We start from the raw sequence: 20,403 nt of genomic DNA, 5'->3' as shown, positions 1-20,403 counted from the left end.
TATTATTATTATTGAAATAAATCATTAACCTTGACATAGGTGGGACACAGAATTCCTATGTAACATATAAGGAAACAATATTTCTAATTGTGCACTTTCCTTTTTAGAAAAATTGAAATGCCACTTAAATAGTGCTCACCAGTAGCGATCACTCTAATAGTTCATAGAGCCTCTGTTGCCAAGAATCTATTATCCAATTTCCCTTTGTTGAAAAAGTTTCACAATTCCATTAGATGATGAAAAGGTTAACTTAGGGATTTTTGGTTTGGGCAAGCAGGACAATTTAAGGATCTTAGTCTGTCTGTAACATATGAGGTATTCCTGTATGTGGGGCACAGGTGGTTACCGGTCTGTAGTTCCCAGTGAGGGTTAACCAGATCGAGTACCTGAAAGAAGTGTGGTTCTCCAATTTCTGATGGTCACGGATGACAGGAGTGGTTAGTAATGTGTCTGGCGGTATCAGCAGCAGATGGGCATCGCACTGCAGGTGACTAGCGTCCGCGAGTGACAGGGATGGCCGGCAATCCGTCCAATTGTATCTGTAATAGATGGACGGCCACACTGCAGAAGTATCCACAGAGCTCCAGCCCCGAGCAGTGTACCGCAGAGCTCAAGATACACCTGTGACTTTTGATCACGGTACCCGATGTTAAAGCACCTGTAAGTAAGTGGTCTCCATGGGGGTTATTCTAGTTCATTCTTTCTGACAAAATCCTTCTTAGATGGACAAAACCATGTGCACTGCGGGTGGGGCAGATGTAACTTGTGCAGAGAGAATTAGATTTGGGTGGGGTTTTTCTTCAAAGTGAGATCTATATTGCAGTGTAAAATCATGCAGTCAGTATTTTCCCTGCACAGAAACAAAATAACTCACCCATATCTAATTCTCTCTGCACATGTTACATCTGCCCCCCCTGCAATGCACATGGTTTTGTCCATCTAAGAAGGATTTTGTCAGAAAGAATGAACTAGAATAAACCCCCATGTCACCTCCACAGGCCGAGAGGGCGGTCCAAGGGTGTCCGCAGAGTGATAGTCACAATTACCAGGTCTCAGACGGGCTCAAGCAGAATAATGCGTTGTCGCTCATGGCGGCACAAAGAGTGTCCCACAATGTCTTTGTTAGAGAGAGAAAAAGGGGCTCTTGATGCGTTTTTTCGGTATTGCATGTACCGGATTCCTCAGAAGATTTCAATTCGATAATAGATTCTTGGCAACAGAGGCTATATGAACTATAGAGTGATTGCTACTGGTGTGAACTGTTTATTTAATACCCCTTTTACACCAGACTTTGGACCCGGGATATTGCCGCTCCAGTCCGGGGCAGGGCATGGTGTAAATGGGCTGAAAAAAAATAACACGGGTACTGTTCCCCGGGAATCTGACCCGGCAAATGTTCAGGGTCGGACACGGGGCTTATCCGGGGCTCAGGGCAGTGTAAACGGCCATTATCCGGGTTATTTGGTGGGTAGAGGGGCGCAAAGACCTGATTGGAGCTTCTGCGGCTCTGGCAGATGATGTCATCAGCTGGAGACCCGCACAGGGCGCATGTAGCAGCGCAGCAGCAGCGTTACCGCGCTACCACGCTACAAGCTGACTCCACAGTCTCATCTGCTGCAGCACACACTGCCTGTGCAGTGTTTTGCACTTTGGCTGACCCCAAGCCTGATCTGAGCCATCATGTCCAACTGGTCTGACAAGGAGGTACGTGAGCTCCTGCAAATCAGGGCAGATGAGGAGATTCGTCGGCAAATGACCGGCACCGTCCGGGATGCAGTGGTGTATCGCAATATCGCAGAATTGCTGGCATCCAGAGGTATTCAGCGCTCCCAACAGCAGGTTGTAAACAAATTGAAATCTCTGCGGAAGCAGTTCTGCAAAGTAAATGACCAGAAGCGCAAGAAAAGTGGTGCAGCTAGGCCCGATTGGGTGCACTATGACCTGTGCTACAGTGCTTTTGGAAACACGGCACTCTGCAACCCTGTAGCCCTGTCCTCCTCCATAGCACCCCATTGCAGCCAGACGGACAACAGCCAGGACAGCCATGATGTACCGACTACCCAGGCTTCCCAGCTGTCCCCGCCAGTCTCAACGCCTTCTGAAGCCACGCAGATGTCAGCACACATGAGCCCGGCTTCACCGCTGCTGTTTGGTGATGATGGTGCAGCAGAGAATATAATGGATGCTTCCATGCAGTCTGACAGCGCCCAAGCAGCCACAGATGATGTTGTGGAAGAAAACAGTCAGACGACGCTCCCCAATCGAAGCACTCCATTACGTTCTAATTGTAAGTAGACATTCGATATATTTACACTCATTAAACAACCAACGTGGGGTTAGGGCGGGATGAGGCCCAGTATATGTTGCAGTATGTTGCTAGCATGCAGGTGGAAGAAGGCCACTAGCACATTTTGGCAAACAATACTGCTGTTTATTGTATAACACTTAACATGGAATTATAATGTTAATTTTTTTTTTTAATTACAGTGTACAGCGTTCCTGCCAAAAAGAAAAAGCTTAATCGGTCTGAACTAGCGGCTAAAGCGATGACATCGGTGATCGTGGACCATCTACGCCAATTGGATACTGATGTCCAAGCAAAGGAGGATGCTCGCATGGACAAATATTTTGAAGCTGAGAGACAGAACCAGAAGGCATTTATGTCTCAATTGCTGGCAATGCAAGATAGGCAAATGTCCTTTTTAGAACGTACATTTGGCGGTTTTTTCACACAACCTGCACCACATCCCCACCACCCACCTAACTACCCACCCAACCCATATGATCATTACAATAGAGGTGTCAGTTTCAAACCTGCCACATCTACCCAACCAAACCAGGTGACACCAGAATACAGAGGGCCCAATTATAACTTTGGCAATAGTGCTGCTAGTAGTGACCCGCCAATCCTAGAGTCCCCAGAGTTTTCCGTGTACCGGAATTTGAGCTAAGTTTTAAACTTTTAGTCTTCAAATATTGCTCCAAAATGTTGCACTTTACTTATTTTTCAAATCTTCAAAAAGGTTGCACTGATGTTTTTATAGTCTTTAGAAAGGTTGCACTTTATTGCTGAATATTTTTGTGATTCTCTATAGGAGCAGTCACCATACAGTTCTATTTTATAATAATGTGTCCTATGATGTAAAACTGTATGGGCACAAAGTTTTACAATTGTTCTCTATTCCCAGTTGGACTCTCATATCTTGGTCTTTCATTATGAATAACATCTATAAACAAGATGTGAAATGTATGTACAGTTTGATGCATATTTTCATTATAAAGCAAACAACTGGAAGATTTCTGTCTGTTTTTTTTTTAAATCATTGAGGGAAGGTTTGCTGCAATGGTGGCCCTGATTCTTTCTGCACTGCCAACATGCTCACCCTCATAATCTGCTGCTTCAGGATTGCCCCCTGTGTCCTGCACATTCCACTCTGGAAGAAAGAGGTCCTTTTGTATTTGCACCTCCTGAAAAGATTCCACGGTCTGCATGAAAGCTTCTCCGTGGCACCGGTCTCTGACCCAGATCCTGCGATCCCGCATGGCCGTCAGCCGCAAAATCGAGGTAAGGCTAGATGATATCAGCGCTCTCCTGCGGCACAAATATTGGTGCCGAGATCTAGACCTCTCAGCCAAGAATTGTGCTATCCTACTCCAAGTGCGAAGCAAGTAGCACAGGGTGAGAAGCTGCTTCAAACTCTCTATTGCAGAAAAGTACAGCACAAACTGCAACACAGCCACTCCGTCTGCCATCTTTGCTGTGAGCAGAACCCACCCCCTCCCTTTTCCCTTTCTTGTGACCTCATCTCAAACAGCCCAAAGGTCCATTTTTAATGACACCAGCAAGGAAAGACAGGGCTGATCCGTTTTCAGTGTGAAAGGGCCTTACCCGGGATTAACCCGGATTGAAGTGCAGTGTAAATGGGGTCTAAGGCAGGGCATGCCCTGGCAATATCCCGTGTTCGATTTCCCGGGTCCGATCCGGTATTCTGGTGTAAAAGTGGTATAAGTGGCATTTCAATTATTATGAAAAGGAAACTGCACAATTATTAATATTGTTTCTCTTTCGTCCATCCTGTTGACACAGCTAACCATGGGACGTAGGAGGGTCTGCAGGAGCAAAGCACCTATGCTGACTTCTTTGAGAGGCAGGCTCCTCCCTTCTGCATCCCAGAATTCCTCAGTTCGTTTTAGGTGCCCACCAGAGTGGGTGCTGTGATGACTGGCTGCGTGTTGCAGCCGTTTTGTGTTAAAAGTAGCTAGGTGTTTTTTATTTTATTAATATTCACTAGTTAGTGCAGGCACAGTGTGTAACTTCCATAGGAAGTTTATGCACACTGAGAGGGTATCAGAGGCTGACAGAAGCGCGTCCTGTCTGCTCTCTGTGTGCAGAGGGATGCTGTCTGCCCCCTCTTCACAGCGCTTTAACCTTCATGAAGAGAGGTTCCCTGGGCCCTGGGGTGAGTTCTGAACTGGCTCCCTGCTTAGGATGGCCCCCCACTATGGCACCGCCATTTTCAAGGGCTTTTAGGCAGAAATCCATAAATGGAGTTGATGCCTATTGCAGGAGTCCAGCGCAGCTGGACGCTTCCAAATGGTCCCAGTCTGAGGGGAGACACTGGAGATGAGGAAAAACACTTGGTAGTAGTGGCTAACGGAGGGAAAAGGCGTCAATAGGCTTCCTTCCCCACTGAAGCAGAGACTTGGTATCTTCCTGCGCTCTGTTCTGGCGCCCTTTCTCTCCACACTGCGGAGCTGAAGGAGGATTTACACTGCATATCAGTGGGAAAAATTTCCTGGGCTGCGCTTTCCCCGGTGACCAATGAGGGACCATTGCAGCAGCACAGACAGATAAGCACACTGTTACATTATTCTGTGCATTCGCCTGAAATTGTGCACTGTGTGTAATTATGACAGAAAGGTGTAGTGCTGCTGCTCTTGGTGAGGGTGCGTCTGCCATGTTAACTGCAGATGGTGTGGTGTTAAATTAACTGTTGAACAGATGGATCAGGGGGATTTGTGCCCCTCATGTGAGTCTGTGCCCAGTGGGGCTCAAGCCCAGAGGTCTGAGCAGCCTGAAGCTGCGTGGGCGGCTGCCTTGAGGAGATCTATGAATGCTTTGGTGCAGGCTTAAAATAGGCAAAGGGATTATTTTGTAAAATCCCCTGGCCCTTTTTCCCCCTTTTAACAGTCTGTGGGCTCTATTAACCCATCTCAGGGGGACCCAGCTTTACTGCAGGTTATGCAGGACAATGCACAGGGGGTTCATAAAATGAATGCTTTTATGGAATAGCTTGCCAAGACCCCCCTGAGGTTACTTCTCCCAGACACCCCTTATCTACTCCTCCCCTGTTGTATTTAGATTCTGATGAGGAAGGTGTGTTAACTGAGGATGTCTTTTTGGGACCAAAGGGAAGAAGTTGAGTCTCCTGTCCCTGGTATGGAGGATTTGATCCTGGCCGTTAAGTAGACTTTGAGTCTATCTGATGAGAATAAAGTGCCTGCTCATTGTGTATTCAAAAATTTGCGCATAGATACAGTTACTTTTCCCTCGGATGAGGGCATGATAGCTTTACTGGGAGAAGCATGGAAGACTCCTGATAAGAGGCTCCTCATGCCTAAAAGATTTGCAAACATGTATCCAATGCCAGAGGAGCATGTAAAATTATGGGAAAAGACCCCTATAGTGGATGCGCCTGTTGCCAGGTTGTCTAAATTCATGGCTTTGCCGGTTCAAGGAGGTGCTGCGTTTAAGGACCCTGTGGACAAGAAGATTGAGGGTTGTCTTAAGGCTGTGTTTGAAGGGGTGGGCTTTACCCTACGTCCTATTATTGCCTCTGCTTGGGTATCCAAGGCCATGATGAAATTCTGCTGAGGCCTTATGTAATCAGCTCCAGCCTAACTCTGAAGCTTTTGTCCTGGCTGAAAAGCTTAGGTGTGCTGTAGGATACGTTTGTGAAGCTGGGGAAGAAGGCGTCAAGTGTCAGCCATGTCCGTGACTGCTAGGAGAGCCCCCTGCCTCAAAGCTTTGGAAGCAGACAGCGAATCCAAGAAATCTCTAGAGGCCTTGGCGTTTAAGGGAGAACTTCTTTTTGGCGCAGAACTTGAGTCCATTATAAAACAAGCCACGAAAGGAAAAAGCATGTTCCTGCCCACCACTTCTAAGCACTCAGTGTCTAAGTTTGGGGCTTTCAGGCCGTCCTTTCGGTCCTCCTTTCGAGGGGTTGCGTCCAGTAGAGGACAAGTGGGAAGAGGAAAGTTTCCCTCCAGTAAGGGGAGGGCACCCAGATCCCGCTTCGGGGCCTTTGCTAGGAAACACCCTTCCAAGACAGAGGATTAATCCTCAGCATGACGGAATGGAGACTCCTCGTTCAGGGATCAGAGTGGGGGGGTCGCCTCCTGCAGTTTCAGGATATATGGAACCCCTCTGCCCCGGACCCTTGGGTTCTCTCCATCATTTCTCAGGGTTACAGGATAAATCTCAGGGGTGCTCCCCCAAAGAGATTTCTACCAACACCCCTGCTACGGGATGCTTGTTTGTGGAAAGCCCTCTTGGGGGTGGCAACGTCATTTCTCGAGAAGAGAGTGGTGGTCCCGGTACCTCAAGAGGAAAAGAAGGGATTCTATTATATTCTTTTCTTGGTCCCCAAACCGAATGGGTCTTTCATACCCATTCTAAATTTGAAGTCTTTAAACCTACACCTGTGGGTGGACCACTTGCGGATGGAATCTCTTCATTCAGTGCTTTTAAGCATAGAGTCGTGAGAATTTCTAGCATTGGTGGACATCCAGGATGCTTATCTTCATGTGCCTATCTGCAGGGAACATCAGTCTTTACTGCGTTTCGCAATAGGAGAAACTCACCTACAGTTCCAGGCCCTGCCTTTCTGGTTACAGCGCCGAGAGTTTTCACAAAAGTGATGGCGGTCATGGCAGCAGCCCTCAGGTTAAAGGGAATAGTGATTATCCCATACTTGGACACCCTCGTGTTCAAGGCGGAGTCGGCAGAGAAGTTACTGGAACATCTGTCCATTGAAACACCGTTTTTCCGAGACCATGGGTGGTTGGTAAATCTCCTGAAGTCTCATTTGACACCCACTCAGAGACTGCAGTTTCTGGGGGTGATTTTGGATACACACCTACATCATGTTTTTCTTCCAGAGTCCACAGCGATGGACATTTGCCAGTTGGTCCTGTTGATTCTTCAGTCCCCAAATCCAACAACATGGCAGGGTGTGAAGCTGTTAGGCAAGATGGTGGCAACCTTTGAGACACTGCAGTTTGCGAGGTTGCACTCAAGAACTTCTCAGTTGAACATTCTGTCCTGTTGGTCAGTAAATTAAAAAACCATGAAACAGGAACGGCTGTTGCTGTTTCAGGAGACAAGGGACTCCTTTATCTAGTGGACAGATCTGGAGTCTCTGCAAATGAGGCGTTCCATTCGCTCGTGGGATTGGCTGGTTGTCACGACCGATACCAGTCTCGGGCTGGGGGGGCGGTGGTCCTGCACCTCAGATTGCAGGGTCTGTGGTCCAAAGAGAAATCCAAATTGCCGATCAACATTTTGGAGCTCTGGGCAGTTTGGAAGACCCTTCTACAGGCTTAGGATCTCCTGAAGGGATCACCTTTACACATACAGGCTGTGGGTTACCTAAATCATCAGATCAGGACTCGCAGCAGGATGGCAATGCAGGAAGTCTCATGGATATTTCAGTGGGCAGAATTGAACATTCCTACTCTGTCGGCTGTGTTCATTCCGGGGATCCGGAATGTAGAAGCGGATTTTCTCAGCAGGGCAAAGCTGCTGGAAGGAGAGCGGGTGCTACATCAGGAGGTCTTTCAGGAAATAGTGACTCTGGGGGCACCCAGAGATAGACTTGATGGGGTCCAGACACAACTATCAGGTTCCCAGATTCGGCTCTCGAACCAAGAATCTAACCGCCTGGGCAGTGGATGCCATGACAGTTCCGTGGCGTTTCACCCCCACATAAATGTTCCCTCCTTTTCCTATGATTCCTTGGGTCCTAAAGAGAGTGAGTACTCAGGAGGTACAAGTCATACTGATTGCACTGGACTGGCCCAGGAGGTCGTGGTATTCAGACATACTGAGGTTGTCGACGGACTCTTGGCGTCTTCCTCTTCGGCCGGACTTTCTCAAACAAGGACCGCTTCTACACCTGGACCTAGCTTGTCTTAATTTGACGGCCTGGCTTTTGAAACCTCCTTACTAAGGAAGAAAGGTTTTTCGGATACTGTTATTCAGACTATGCTTCGGGCTCGCAAGCCTGTTTCAGCAGCTAATTACCATCGTGTTTGGAAGATCTATCAGATCAGGTGGTGTGAACGACAGAAGGTACACACCTGTAGGTTCAAGGTCACTACACTCTTGAAGTTCCTCCAGGATGGGGTTTCAGCAGGACTTAGCCTGCAGTCCTTAAAGGTACAGCTGTTGGCCTTATCCATTTTCTTTCAGAAAAGAGTAGCTCTTTTGCCAGAAGTACAGACTTTTTTGCAGGGAGTTATGAGACTTAAACCCCCATATAGGCAGCTGGTGGCACCATTGGGACCTGTCTCTGTTTTTACAGTTTTACAAAAACCTCCATTTGAGCCTTTAAGGTCGGCTGATCTTAAATTTCTTTCTTGGAAACTTACGTTTTTGTTGGCCATAGCTACGCCTAGGCGAGTTTTAGAATTGGGGGCCTTGTCTTGCAAGTCTCCGTTTCTGATTTTCCATGATGACAGGGCTGTGCTTAGAAAAGTGCCTAAGTTTCTACCTAAGGGAGTGTCAAATTTTCATTTAAACCAGGAGATTGTGCTCCTGGTGTTTTGCCCTCCTGAGGAGACCAGAAATAGGGACAAGTTGAAGAAAGTGGATGTTCGCGCTTTGCGCATCTATGTTGATAGAGTAAAGAATATTCGCAAAACTGATTTGCTTTCGGTACTATGGGCCTTATTCTGGTTGGTTCGGATGGCTCGGAATGCGTACGATGGTTGGGGTTTGCGCATGTGCAGAGGCATATCTGTGCATGTGTGAATGCCGTGCACGTCCGAATATGGCGTGAATTCTGTACAATCCGAACAGGGGGTGGAGAGGGGCGTGAAGGGCTGTTTGGGCTCATTACCATATGTGTACGCCCCGAGTTTCATGGGCGTTCCAATGAAAACGCTGGGCGTACGTATGGTAATGCGACCGTGACGCACGTGTATGACATAGCCAGATGCCAGCTGCCCGCCCATATCCCTGCTTTTGCACGGAGAAATGCCCGAGTGGTCTGGAGTACTCGGTGCTGCCTGACCACTCGGTCCAACATTCGATGGTCGGCGACCATCGAATGATGGGTGAGGTTCTCACAGATGGAGTAGGTGTTGACATGGAAAATCCACTCGCGGTCCGTTCGGTCGGCGTCTTACCACATTCGGACGGTGTGAGCGATCCGTAGGGAAGGTGGGGTTAAGAACACTCGGATCCAGGCCGCAAATACGCATCCGTCCGAACCAACCAGAATAAGGTCCTCGTACATAAGAGAGGGTGGCCTGCTTCTAAGCAGACCATTTCTAGATGGTTAAGGTCGGTAATTGCCTTTTGTTTACACTAAGGTAGGCAGACCGATTCTCTCCAGGATTAATGCCTATACCACCAGGTCAGTTAATTCCTCTTGGGCTGTGCGTCATGGGGCTACAGCGGAGCAGTTATGCAGGGATGCCACTTGGTCCTCTGTTCATACCTTTTACCAAATTCTATAGGTTCCATGAATTCGCCTCGGAGGACACTTTATTTGGGCAAGCAGTGATGAGAACTGTAAGCATCAGCGTACCCTCCCATAGGACCGGCTCTTGAACGTCCCATGGAAAGCTGTGTCACCAGGATGGACGAAAGAGAAAAAGGGATTTTTATAAGAACTTACCATTCAAATTCCTTTCTCTGAATCCATCCTGGTGACACAGCGATCCCTCCCTTACGCTCAGTTTATACTGTTAATGTTATTGGTTATTATTGATTGTGCATATTAATATGTTCAGGCATTGTGCTGAGTAATGTATTCTAGTGTGCTTTAGAACTTGAACGGAGGAATTCTGGGATGCAGAAGGGAGGAGCCTGCCTCTTAATGAAGTCAGCATAGGTGCCTTGCTTCTGCAGACCCTCCTACATCCCATGTGTCAACGGGATGGACTCAGAGAAAGGTATTTGAACGGTAAGTATTTACTAAAATCCCCTTTTCCTTATATGTTATATTGGAATTCTTTGTCCCACCTATGTCAATGTTAATGATTTATTTTAATAATAATAATTTTTAATGCGATATTAATAAATATTCATTTGAGATTTAAATTTGAGGCAATTGCACTTGTGACTATTTGTGCATTACACGAGTTTACAGGCTCGGCAGTGACGTCACCGGCGCACTCACGTAATGTACCCCTGGGACCGGAGATGCTGCAGAAGAGGATCCTGAAGCCTGCTGTGGAGGTTTTTGAATATTTCAGTTTTTGGACATTCGGATACAGCAGGGCTGGGCAACACCGGCCCTGCTGTGGAGGTTTTTGAATATTTCAGTTTTTGGACATTCGGATACAGCAGGGCTGGGCAACACCGGCCCTCCAGATGTTGATGAACTACACATCCCAGCATGCCTTGCATCAGTTTCAGCATGGCCACATAGCAAAACTAATGCAAAGCATCCTGAGATGTGTAGTTCATTAACATCTGGAGGGCCGGTGTTGCCCAGCCCTGGGATACAGTATACTCAACCTGTGTTATATATGGTGTGTGTGTGTGTGTGTGTTTTTGTGTGTGTGTGTGTGTGTATGTATGTATGTATGTATATATAATGTATGCTGCACAGACAGCGCTGCCACTCACTGAGTGTTAGCCAGTGATTTAAATAGTGAATAGTGCACAGTGCAGTATATAGTGATTGCAAAAAATATTAATTAAAAACACTCCAGAGTTCAAACTGTGTCGTCAGATGTCATCAAATTTACCTAATTTCTATAGGACCAGGAAGTACAATGGGAACATGGTATGACTTCTGCGCCTTCAGTGTTTTAATAATCCTTCTTAGTTATTTATATGTGCGTACCATCAAATGAGTCGAAAATTCTCATGTAGTGATGTCCTTCTTTCAAACAATCTCCTTCCCTCGCTTTCTCTCCTGTACAGATGGAGCGGGCCTCGCTCTTGCAGGGGATGGTGCAAGATTCACCAGCCGCCATCCCCCACCAGCCGCCGTAAGGGAACACGCGCGCATGTCGCCTTACAACGGGGCTCCACCCGGGTCTCCGCCGCCTCGCCGAGGGTTGCCACGGGTCCCCGCCGCCTCGCTGCCCCCCCCTAACCCTGTCCGTCTCCCTGAAGCGGAGACGGACAGGGTTCCTGTCCCCCTGCCGACGGGAAACTGAGACGCGCGTGCGTGTGAGACGCACCAACCGGTTTCGTCCCTTTTGATCCTTATAGTGGGACTTCCTCAGGGGTTAAAGATGAAGTGACCAGAGTTTGGATATATTCAATCACAGTCTGGAGAGTGGCCTCATACTTTACTGTACCCACGTTTTTTGCATTTACCTCTATATATATATATATATATATATATATATATATATATATATATATATATATATATATATATATATATATATATATATATAGCCACAAAGATGAGGACACTCACCGGTCTTTCTTCAAAATAATTTTTTAATCCATATCACCACATCCAATAAAGTGCACAGTGCATGACAGTGGGCAGTTGTTTAATTGCCCTTAATTGGGTTGCGTCCGGAAATCATAATTGCGCATGCGCGCGGCACCCGCGTTGCTTCGGCAACCTCCGGGTTATATTGCTGGTGTTTAGTTCTATTGCGCATGTGCGAACACTCCGCGATATCGCGAGAGTGTCTAAGAATGAGTCTTCCCTTATGTGAGTTATACATATAGTGTCCGTGTGTTTGCACATGCGCAAAGACCCGCAACGACACATTATTAGTGATCGCGCATGCACAGAGACAGAGCTGTTCATATGGGGACAATTCTAGAAGTAGTACTGTATGTGTCCTCATTTTGGACAGTGTTGTGGTTGCGCAAAGAATAGCGCTATCATCATTGTTCTCCATAAACATTTGTTTATAACACAGGTTGGCCATGTTGACATATATTTCAAAATCAGAGTCCTGCAATAATGATTGTATGTGCCCTTATATGGTATATTTAACATCTACCCACATTAAGTGGGTATATCAATCATGTTAACCATAATATATGTTATATAACATTAGCATTCAAAGGTTTTATAGCATATCATAGGTAGTGCTACACCATCAACCATGTAAGAAAAATGTAATAAGAATCTGTATACTAGGAGAATTTACACCTTAGGGACAATCCCAATGTTCAGTGTGGACCCACTGTCACATTGTATCGAACAGCTACATTGTGCACATGCCCCCATATAAATAATTGTTATCAGGCAATAGAGTACAGAAAAAAGGATATATATATATATATATATATATATATATGTGTGTGTATATGTGTATATATGTATATATATATATATATATATATATATATATGTGTATATGTGTATATATATATATATATATATATATATATATATATATATATATATATATGCAAAAGAAAAAGAACAATGCGCTGTAATAATAAGTCCAGAAAAACCTTGCAGTGTCCAACAAATCGTCCAATCCTTCAATTAGGATAGTCTGTAAAGGCACTTAGGATATTGGTCCCAGCTGCTCCGTCTCTCATGGGGCAAATGAACCTGTATCCAGCAGGTAAGAGATTTCTAGAGAAATAAAGACGGGCGCTTCATAGTGCATAAATGTCGTTTTTTTTGAAAATTTATTCAGACATATAAAAACATGAAACATAGGAATGGGTAAACGTACCAACGGTGGCGGTTCTTAATCACCGCGGTCAAACAGCTTATGAGTGGTGCATGCAAGCACCCACAGACTGGAGCCGGTTACCTCCGTTCCCGGACATACAGCAAAACAGCAAGTGGTGGTGTTCTCCTGCGCTAGGCCACGCCCCTACGCGTTTCGTATCAACTTCGTCAGAGGGCTGGCCTAGCACTGGCTCACCGCCTCCTTATACCCACTCACACAGCTAATTAGAAATAAGCAAATTCACATGTGCAAACTCTGCAATAGCTTTAAAGCTATAAGACATATAGTGCCGTGCTGGGCATAAAATAAACAGTCAAGTTTAACTGTAATACATTTCTTTAAAAAGTACTAATCATGTACATAATTAGATAAAAATTTCATAGATAAAAATTTAGTTTATAAAAAGTAGTAAAAAAGAGAACACATTGTATAAAGAACCCTGATAAATAAATTGCATTAAGATAAACACTCCATGAGTACACAAAACTAATTGATAGAGAAGCCAAGATTGTATTTAATGCACATACACATGCGGCAATAGCTAAAAATGAGTATATAAAAACACAAAAAGCCAAGATTGTATTCAAGATGCATACACATGCGGCAATAGCTAAGATCAGAAATGAGTCAGCGCAATACCAGATACAGAAAAAAAAGGGGCATACACATGAGGAAATCATTCAATTCAAAAAGGGAGCAATTTCCAAACCTTCGTTAAGACCGACAGGACTTAGTGCATTTAGAGCGTATATCCAATACGACTCACGTTTGAGGAGCAATTTGTCTTTATTGCCTCCTCTTATATCTAGCTTAATTTGCTCTAAAGCCATAAATTGCATGCCTGTTGGATCACTATTGTGGCACCTTTCAAAGTGGCGAGGAACACTATGATTGGACACTTTATTTTTAATGTTGCGATAGTGTTCAAGAATTCTGATCTTGAGAACACGTTTGGTTTGTCCAACATATTTTTTCCCGCATGGACAAATCAAAAGATAAACTGTATACACCGAATTACAGTTTAAAAAGCTGTCAACAATCCGCTCTTTGCCACTTCTATCAATTATGGATTTTGTGCCTTTCATACCAAATTGGCACATCTTACATCGGCCACATGTATAAAAACCTTTCAGTGGCATGGCTAGAGATAGTGACTGTGATACACTGGTTGAAATATTAGTGCCAGATAAATTGCTGGAATACCGGTTGGTCGCGGCATTTTCAATCGCTAGGAGACTAGGGGACAGTTTGGTTCGCAGAGTTTTGGCTCGCCTAAAAACTAACTCTGGGCGATCCCCCAGGGCTTTACCCAAAATGGGGTCCATCTTAATGATGGGCCAATGTTTATTCAGGATGGTTCTTATCTCATTGCTTCTGACATTGAATTGGGTCGTGAATGGGGGGCGGTCTGGTTCTTCTAAATAGGGAAGATTACATTAATGAAATGATGAGACTTTTGGGAGACCCAGTCTCATACAGACCCCTCTTAAAAGATCCCACTAGGGAATTCCTAGTGGACCTTTCTGATATTCTGTGTGAAGGTCTGAGGGATGGGGTAATAACTAAACAAGAATTTGATTATTTAAACAATGATCAACCCCGCATTGCTACCATCTATTATCTCCCTAAGATACATAAGAACCAGACCGCACCCCCTGGCCGCCCCATTGTTTCGGGGATCGATTCCTTAACCTCACGACTGTCTGAATATGTTGATCTATGTTTAAATGTCTATGTGCCGCAGTTAAAATCATATATTAAGGACTCAATGTCTGTTTTACAATTGGTGGATACCATGGAATGGGAGGATGGATGGAGTTGGGGTACAGTGGATATTAATTCCCTGTACACCTCCATCCCCCATGCTAAAGGTTTAAGTTTTATCGCTGCAGTATTAGAACGAGATGTTACGGTCTCAAGAGAAAAGAGACATTTTATTCTAAAATGTTTAAAATTTGTCCTGGAATATAATTATTTCACTTTTCTGGGTCAATTTTTTATACAGTCATGTGGGACGGCGATGGGCACAATTTGTGCCCCGGGGTTCGCTAACCTCTATCTCGGGGAGTGGGAAGAGGCCCATATTTATAACAATAACCCCTATGCCGAACACCTGACTGTATATAAACGCTATATTGACGATATAGTGTTAATATGGGCGGGGCCTGAAGAACTGTTTTTGGAATTTATTGAGTATCTTCATGTCAACAGTTATAATCTAAGTTTTACATTTAAATTTGCAAAAAAAAGCATTGAATTCTTGGACCTTACATTAACCTCCAAGGAGGGGTCTAAAGAAGTTGACACATGTACCTTTATTAAGAAAGTGGACAGCAACAATTATTTGGAGTTTACCAGTTGCCATTTGACAAAATGGAAGTCCAATTTGCCATACTCACAACTTCTTAGAGTTCGGCGTAACTGTTCCACATTGCAACAATTTGAGGAGCAAGCAGAAATATACTGTGCTCGGTTTAGGGAAAAGGGTTATCCATTGCAACTGATAGATGATGCAAGAGAAAAATGTCGTGTTATGGACAGAGGGCAGATTATACAATATCGCCAAAAAACAGAGAAAAAATCCATATATTGCCCATTCACGACCCAATTCAATGTCAGAAGCAATGAGATAAGAACCATCCTGAATAAACATTGGCCCATCATTAAGATGGACCCCATTTTGGGTAAAGCCCTGGGGGATCGCCCAGAGTTAGTTTTTAGGCGAGCCAAAACTCTGCGAACCAAACTGTCCCCTAGTCTCCTAGCGATTGAAAATGTCGCGACCAACCGGCTTTCCAGCAATTTATCTGGCACTAATATTTCAACCAGTGTATCACAGTCACTATCTCTAGCCATGCCACTGAAAGGTTTTTATACATGTGGCCGATGTAAGATGTGCCAATTTGGTATGAAAGGCACAAAATCCATAATTGATAGAAGTGGCAAAGAGCGGATTGTTGACAGCTTTTTAAACTGTAATTCGGTGTATACAGTTTATCTTTTGATTTGTCCATGCGGGAAAAAATATGTTGGACAAACCAAACGTGTTCTCAAGATCAGAATTCTTGAACACTATCGCAACATTAAAAATAAAGTGTCCAATCATAGTGTTCCTCGCCACTTTGAAAGGTGCCACAATAGTGATCCAACAGGCATGCAATTTATGGCTTTAGAGCAAATTAAGCTAGATATAAGAGGAGGCAATAAAGACAAATTGCTCCTCAAACGTGAGTCGTATTGGATATACGCTCTAAATGCACTAAGTCCTGTCGGTCTTAACGAAGGTTTGGAAATTGCTCCCTTTTTGAATTGAATGATTTCCTCATGTGTATGCCCCTTTTTTTCTGTATCTGGTATTGCGCTGACTCATTTCTGATCTTAGCTATTGCCGCATGTGTATGCATCTTGAATACAATCTTGGCTTTTTGTGTTTTTATATACTCATTTTTAGCTATTGCCGCATGTGTATGTGCATTGAATACAATCTTGGATTCTCTATCAATTAGTTTTGTGTACTCATGGAGTGTTTATCTTAATGCAATTTATTTATCAGGGTTCTTTATACAATGTGTTCTCTTTTTTACTACTTTTTATAAACTAAATTTTTATCTATGAAATTTTTATCTAATTATGTACATGATTAGTACTTTTTAAAGAAATGTATTACAGTTAAACTTGACTGTTTATTTTATGCCCAGCACGGCACTATATGTCTTATAGCTTTAAAGCTATTGCAGAGTTTGCACATGTGAATTTGCTTATTTCTAATTAGCTGTGTGAGTGGGTATAAGGAGGCGGTGAGCCAGTGCTAGGCCAGCCCTCTGACGAAGTTGATACGAAACGCGTAGGGGCGTGGCCTAGCGCAGGAGAACACCACCACTTGCTGTTTTGCTGTATGTCCGGGAACGGAGGTAACCGGCTCCAGTCTGTGGGTGCTTGCATGCACCACTCATAAGCTGTTTGACCGCGGTGATTAAGAACCGCCACCGTTGGTACGTTTACCCATTCCTATGTTTCATGTTTTTATATGTCTGAATAAATTTTCAAAAAAAACGACATTTATGCACTATGAAGCGCCCGTCTTTATTTCTCTAGATATATATATATATATATATATATATATATATATATATATATATATATATATATATATATATATATATGAAAAGCACTTTCCCCCCTTGGTTGTAGAAGGATAAGAACCGGCACACGGGTGGATGGTGAAGAAAAGTTGATTTATTGTACAAACATGATTGCACACAGCGACAGCTGTACACCTGACAGCTGTTTCAACCGAAATAAACGGTTTTCATCAGAGGTTTATTTCGGTTGAAACAGCTGTCAGGTGTACAGCTGTCGTTGTGTGCAATTATGTTTGTACAATAAATCAACTTTTCTTCACCATCCACCCGGTTCCTATCTGTCTACAACCAAGGGGGGTAAGTGCTTTTCATGTTCTAAAACTTTATGTTCCTGGCACCAGGATTTTTTTCTATTTAGAGTGCCATCCTGCAAACCAAAAGTGTGTGTGTATATATATATATATATATGGAAAGGGTTATTCTCAGAGATCGGCGACTTATGTTATTTATTTATTTATTTATTAGCAGTTTCTTATATAGCGCACACAGATTCCGCAGCGCTTTACAGAGAATATTTGACCATTCACATCAGTCCCTGCCCCAGTGGAGCTTACAATCTATATTCCCTACCACATGTACACGCACACACAGACATTCTAGGGTTAATTTTGTTGGGAGCCAAATTAGCCTAGCAGTATATTTTTGGATTGTGGGAGGAAACCGGAGTACCCGGAGGAAACCCACGCAAGTACGGGGAGAATATACAAACTCCGCACAGTTAGGGCCATGGTGGGTATTGAACCCATGACCTCAGTGCTGTGAGGCAGTAATGCTAACCATTACACCATCCGTACTGGTAGGACTATTGATAAAATTATAATAAATGTAAGAATTTATTGAATGAGGGGGTTTTGACATAAAAAAATGGATAACACGTTCACAAAAGCATGTAACAAGACTGGGGGTATATAAAAAAGGTTAAAAAATGGCACTCACAAGCAGCCAATGAAAGAGACCTCACCATGGTCTATTAGCAACGTTTCGGGATTTGTATTTGATTCCCTTCGTCAGGACAACAATTGTATGACTGTCAGAAAATATTTAAATACACTTACCACCTCTGTTCCCTGGAGTCACGATGACGTCATTATCCTCCACCTACCTGACGTCTCCCGCAGACTACCATGGTACTGGGCGCCACTAGAGGCGCATTTTTTCTTTAATTCTAAGTGACAGAAACATAGTAGAAATAAACAGTGTGGCGCAGCCCAGCATATCAGATCAAGCGGTTCACAGCAATAATTTCAATGTATATGTGACCATTATTCTATCTTCTAATTGTAAGGGGTACCTAATTACATAATAATAAGACCCGGTCATGTGACCATGACATAATATGCTGTCACAGAGTGGATGGTCTGAATAATAAATAATAACATAGGTCAGATAAATACATCTACTATTGCATACATATGGATGCCTTAGGTCGGGCATCAGATCAAGGTTACACGCAAAAGTATTTTTGACATTTAAAGGACATACCATCTCACTTGTGACACTGACTGTATGTTGCAGCTGGGGTTCTAGTCAATTGGATTCCTGCAGCTGCAAGTGATGTTGGAACTGGTACAGCATTGGCCTCAGACAGCGATACAGGGGTTAAATACAAGAGGCTGCACGGGGACAATCCTGTTGCAAACCCTGCTCTGGTGATTATTAAATATATCTGTCAGAAGGAAATAAACAAGCAGTGTTGGGGTATCAGTTATTTGCGATTAACCCCTTAAGCACTCAGAAGAAGCTGGTTTCACAGGTTTACTTGAGGTGGTTCATCAAATTTAAAATAATTGAGAGTATACTCCTTAAAGAAAATTTTACAGAGACTGCAGGCGAAGAGACCTGCGAACAAATTTAATATTCTGAAATAGAAGAAAAGGGAGGTCGACTACCATCTGCATGCAGTGACTTTATCGGATTACCATCCGGATAAAAAAATCCCTTGTGTATTTAGATTAAAGAACATTCCCACGATAGGACGCCACAATAGCGAGTTTTGTCGCAAGTGGGCGGCGATATTAAACCGTTGCACATTCGATCTTATTGTGTTGGTAGTAGAAGAGTCTACAAAAGAGCTCGCTGCAGTAAGAGAACAAATCAATAACATTGAGAAAACTCACTTGGAACGTCTTAATCAAGATAAGAATACTAAGTGGTTGGAGAAATTCACCACCCAAGTGGAGCACTATAAAACAGAACTAATTCAATTCAAAAAGTCAAAAAGAGCTACAGTCGATATAGACCATGGGTCCTCAAACAGCGGCCCTCCAGATGTTGTGAAACTACAATTCCCAGCATGCCTTGCCACAGTATTGCTATAAGGGAGTGTTAAAACTGGCAAGGCATGCTGGGATTTGTAGTTTCACAACATCTGGAGGGCCGCAGTTTGAGGACCCATGATATAGACTATACAGAGAACAGGGTCTACTCATGGGTGAATTACAAAAATAACCCAGGGAGACAGGCCCGAGGTCACTTTAATCGTAAACCCCGCTTTGACACAGGGTCATCCAGTACGGGAGCTTCCACAGAAAGTGAGTGTTCTACTGCAGCCCCAAGCACTTCTAAACTTCCCCCTTTAGGGGTTACCTCCAGGGAAAGACGAGCGGCCGCCAGAGGAATCATACCAGACGAGGTGGCCATTGGGCACGGCAAAGGAAAAAGCTTGCGGGGAAGGATACCGTAGTCTTTCATCTTTCGGACCGGACCCTGACGACCAGCGAGATCAGCGTCCTTGACAAAGGACTTTCCTTTGTCCCTTCCAACCCCTTTCACCCTTTCAAAAGCAAAGTCGACCTGTACAAGTTCAACCGGGGGCTGAAATTGAAAGAACTATATGGGAATCAAGATCAAGCAAATTAAGAATATCTTACGTTCCTGAATAAATCTACATTTGATCCCCCTTCATCGAACATGGCCATCAAACACTTCATCTCATCAATGGACAGTACAATCAAACAACAATCCAAGATGCCCTCATCCAAAGGGAATTTATCAGTTACCGAGAAACAAGCTCTAAACAATTTTAGCGAATATACAGACATCATTATTCATTCGGCAGACAAGGGGGGCGGGATAGTGGTGCAAAACACCAGAGTCTATATAGTGGAACTGGATGGCCAACTGAAGGACAGAATCGTTTATTAAGAATTACCGGCAGACCCGACGAGGGAATATCAAAAAGAACGGATTGGCATTTTGGACATGGCAGTTGCCAAGAACCTGGTTACGAACAAAATCAAGGAAGGGATTGTGGTACAACATCCAAAAATCCCACTGATTTACTGTCTTCCAAAACTTCATAAAAATCCAACCAATCCGCCGGGCAGGCCTATTATATCCGCCAGAGAATCCATTTATT

The 20,403-nt window shown here is 44.1% G+C and overlaps 2 protein-coding genes across 2 annotated transcripts in view; both read left to right on the top strand.

The window, feature by feature from the left end:
- The window catches only part of LYST (lysosomal trafficking regulator), a 574,932-nt gene that overhangs the window by 155,805 nt on the left and 398,724 nt on the right, over positions 1-20,403 (top strand). The gene's annotated exons all lie outside the window — the stretch shown is intronic.
- LOC146062411 (uncharacterized) lies at positions 1,681-3,439 on the top strand. Its single transcript, XM_083174552.1, has 2 exons — positions 1,681-2,287; positions 2,488-3,439. The coding sequence occupies exons 1-2, from the start codon at positions 1,681-1,683 to the stop codon at positions 2,949-2,951; spliced, it is 1,071 nt and encodes a 356-aa protein (XP_083030678.1). The 3' UTR covers positions 2,952-3,439.

The sequence above is a fragment of the Crinia signifera genome, chromosome 3 (genome assembly GCF_055691185.1).
Source record: "Crinia signifera chromosome 3, ASM5569118v1, whole genome shotgun sequence".
NCBI classification, from domain to species: Eukaryota; Metazoa; Chordata; class Amphibia; order Anura; family Myobatrachidae; genus Crinia; species Crinia signifera.
The sequence above is the reverse complement of the archived record's forward strand: the minus strand, read 5'-3'. Positions and strand labels throughout refer to the sequence as shown.

What these genes read in the sequence shown, in the direction of transcription:
- LOC146062411 (XM_083174552.1), top strand. Translation starts at nt 1,681, where the DNA reads ATGTCCAACTGGTCTGACAAGGAGGTACGTGAGCTCCTGCAAATCAGG. An exon ending in CACTCCATTACGTTCTAATT is followed by an intron (nt 2,288 to 2,487) that starts GTAAGTAGACAT and finishes TTTTAATTACAG; the next exon opens with TGTACAGCGTTCCTGCCAAA.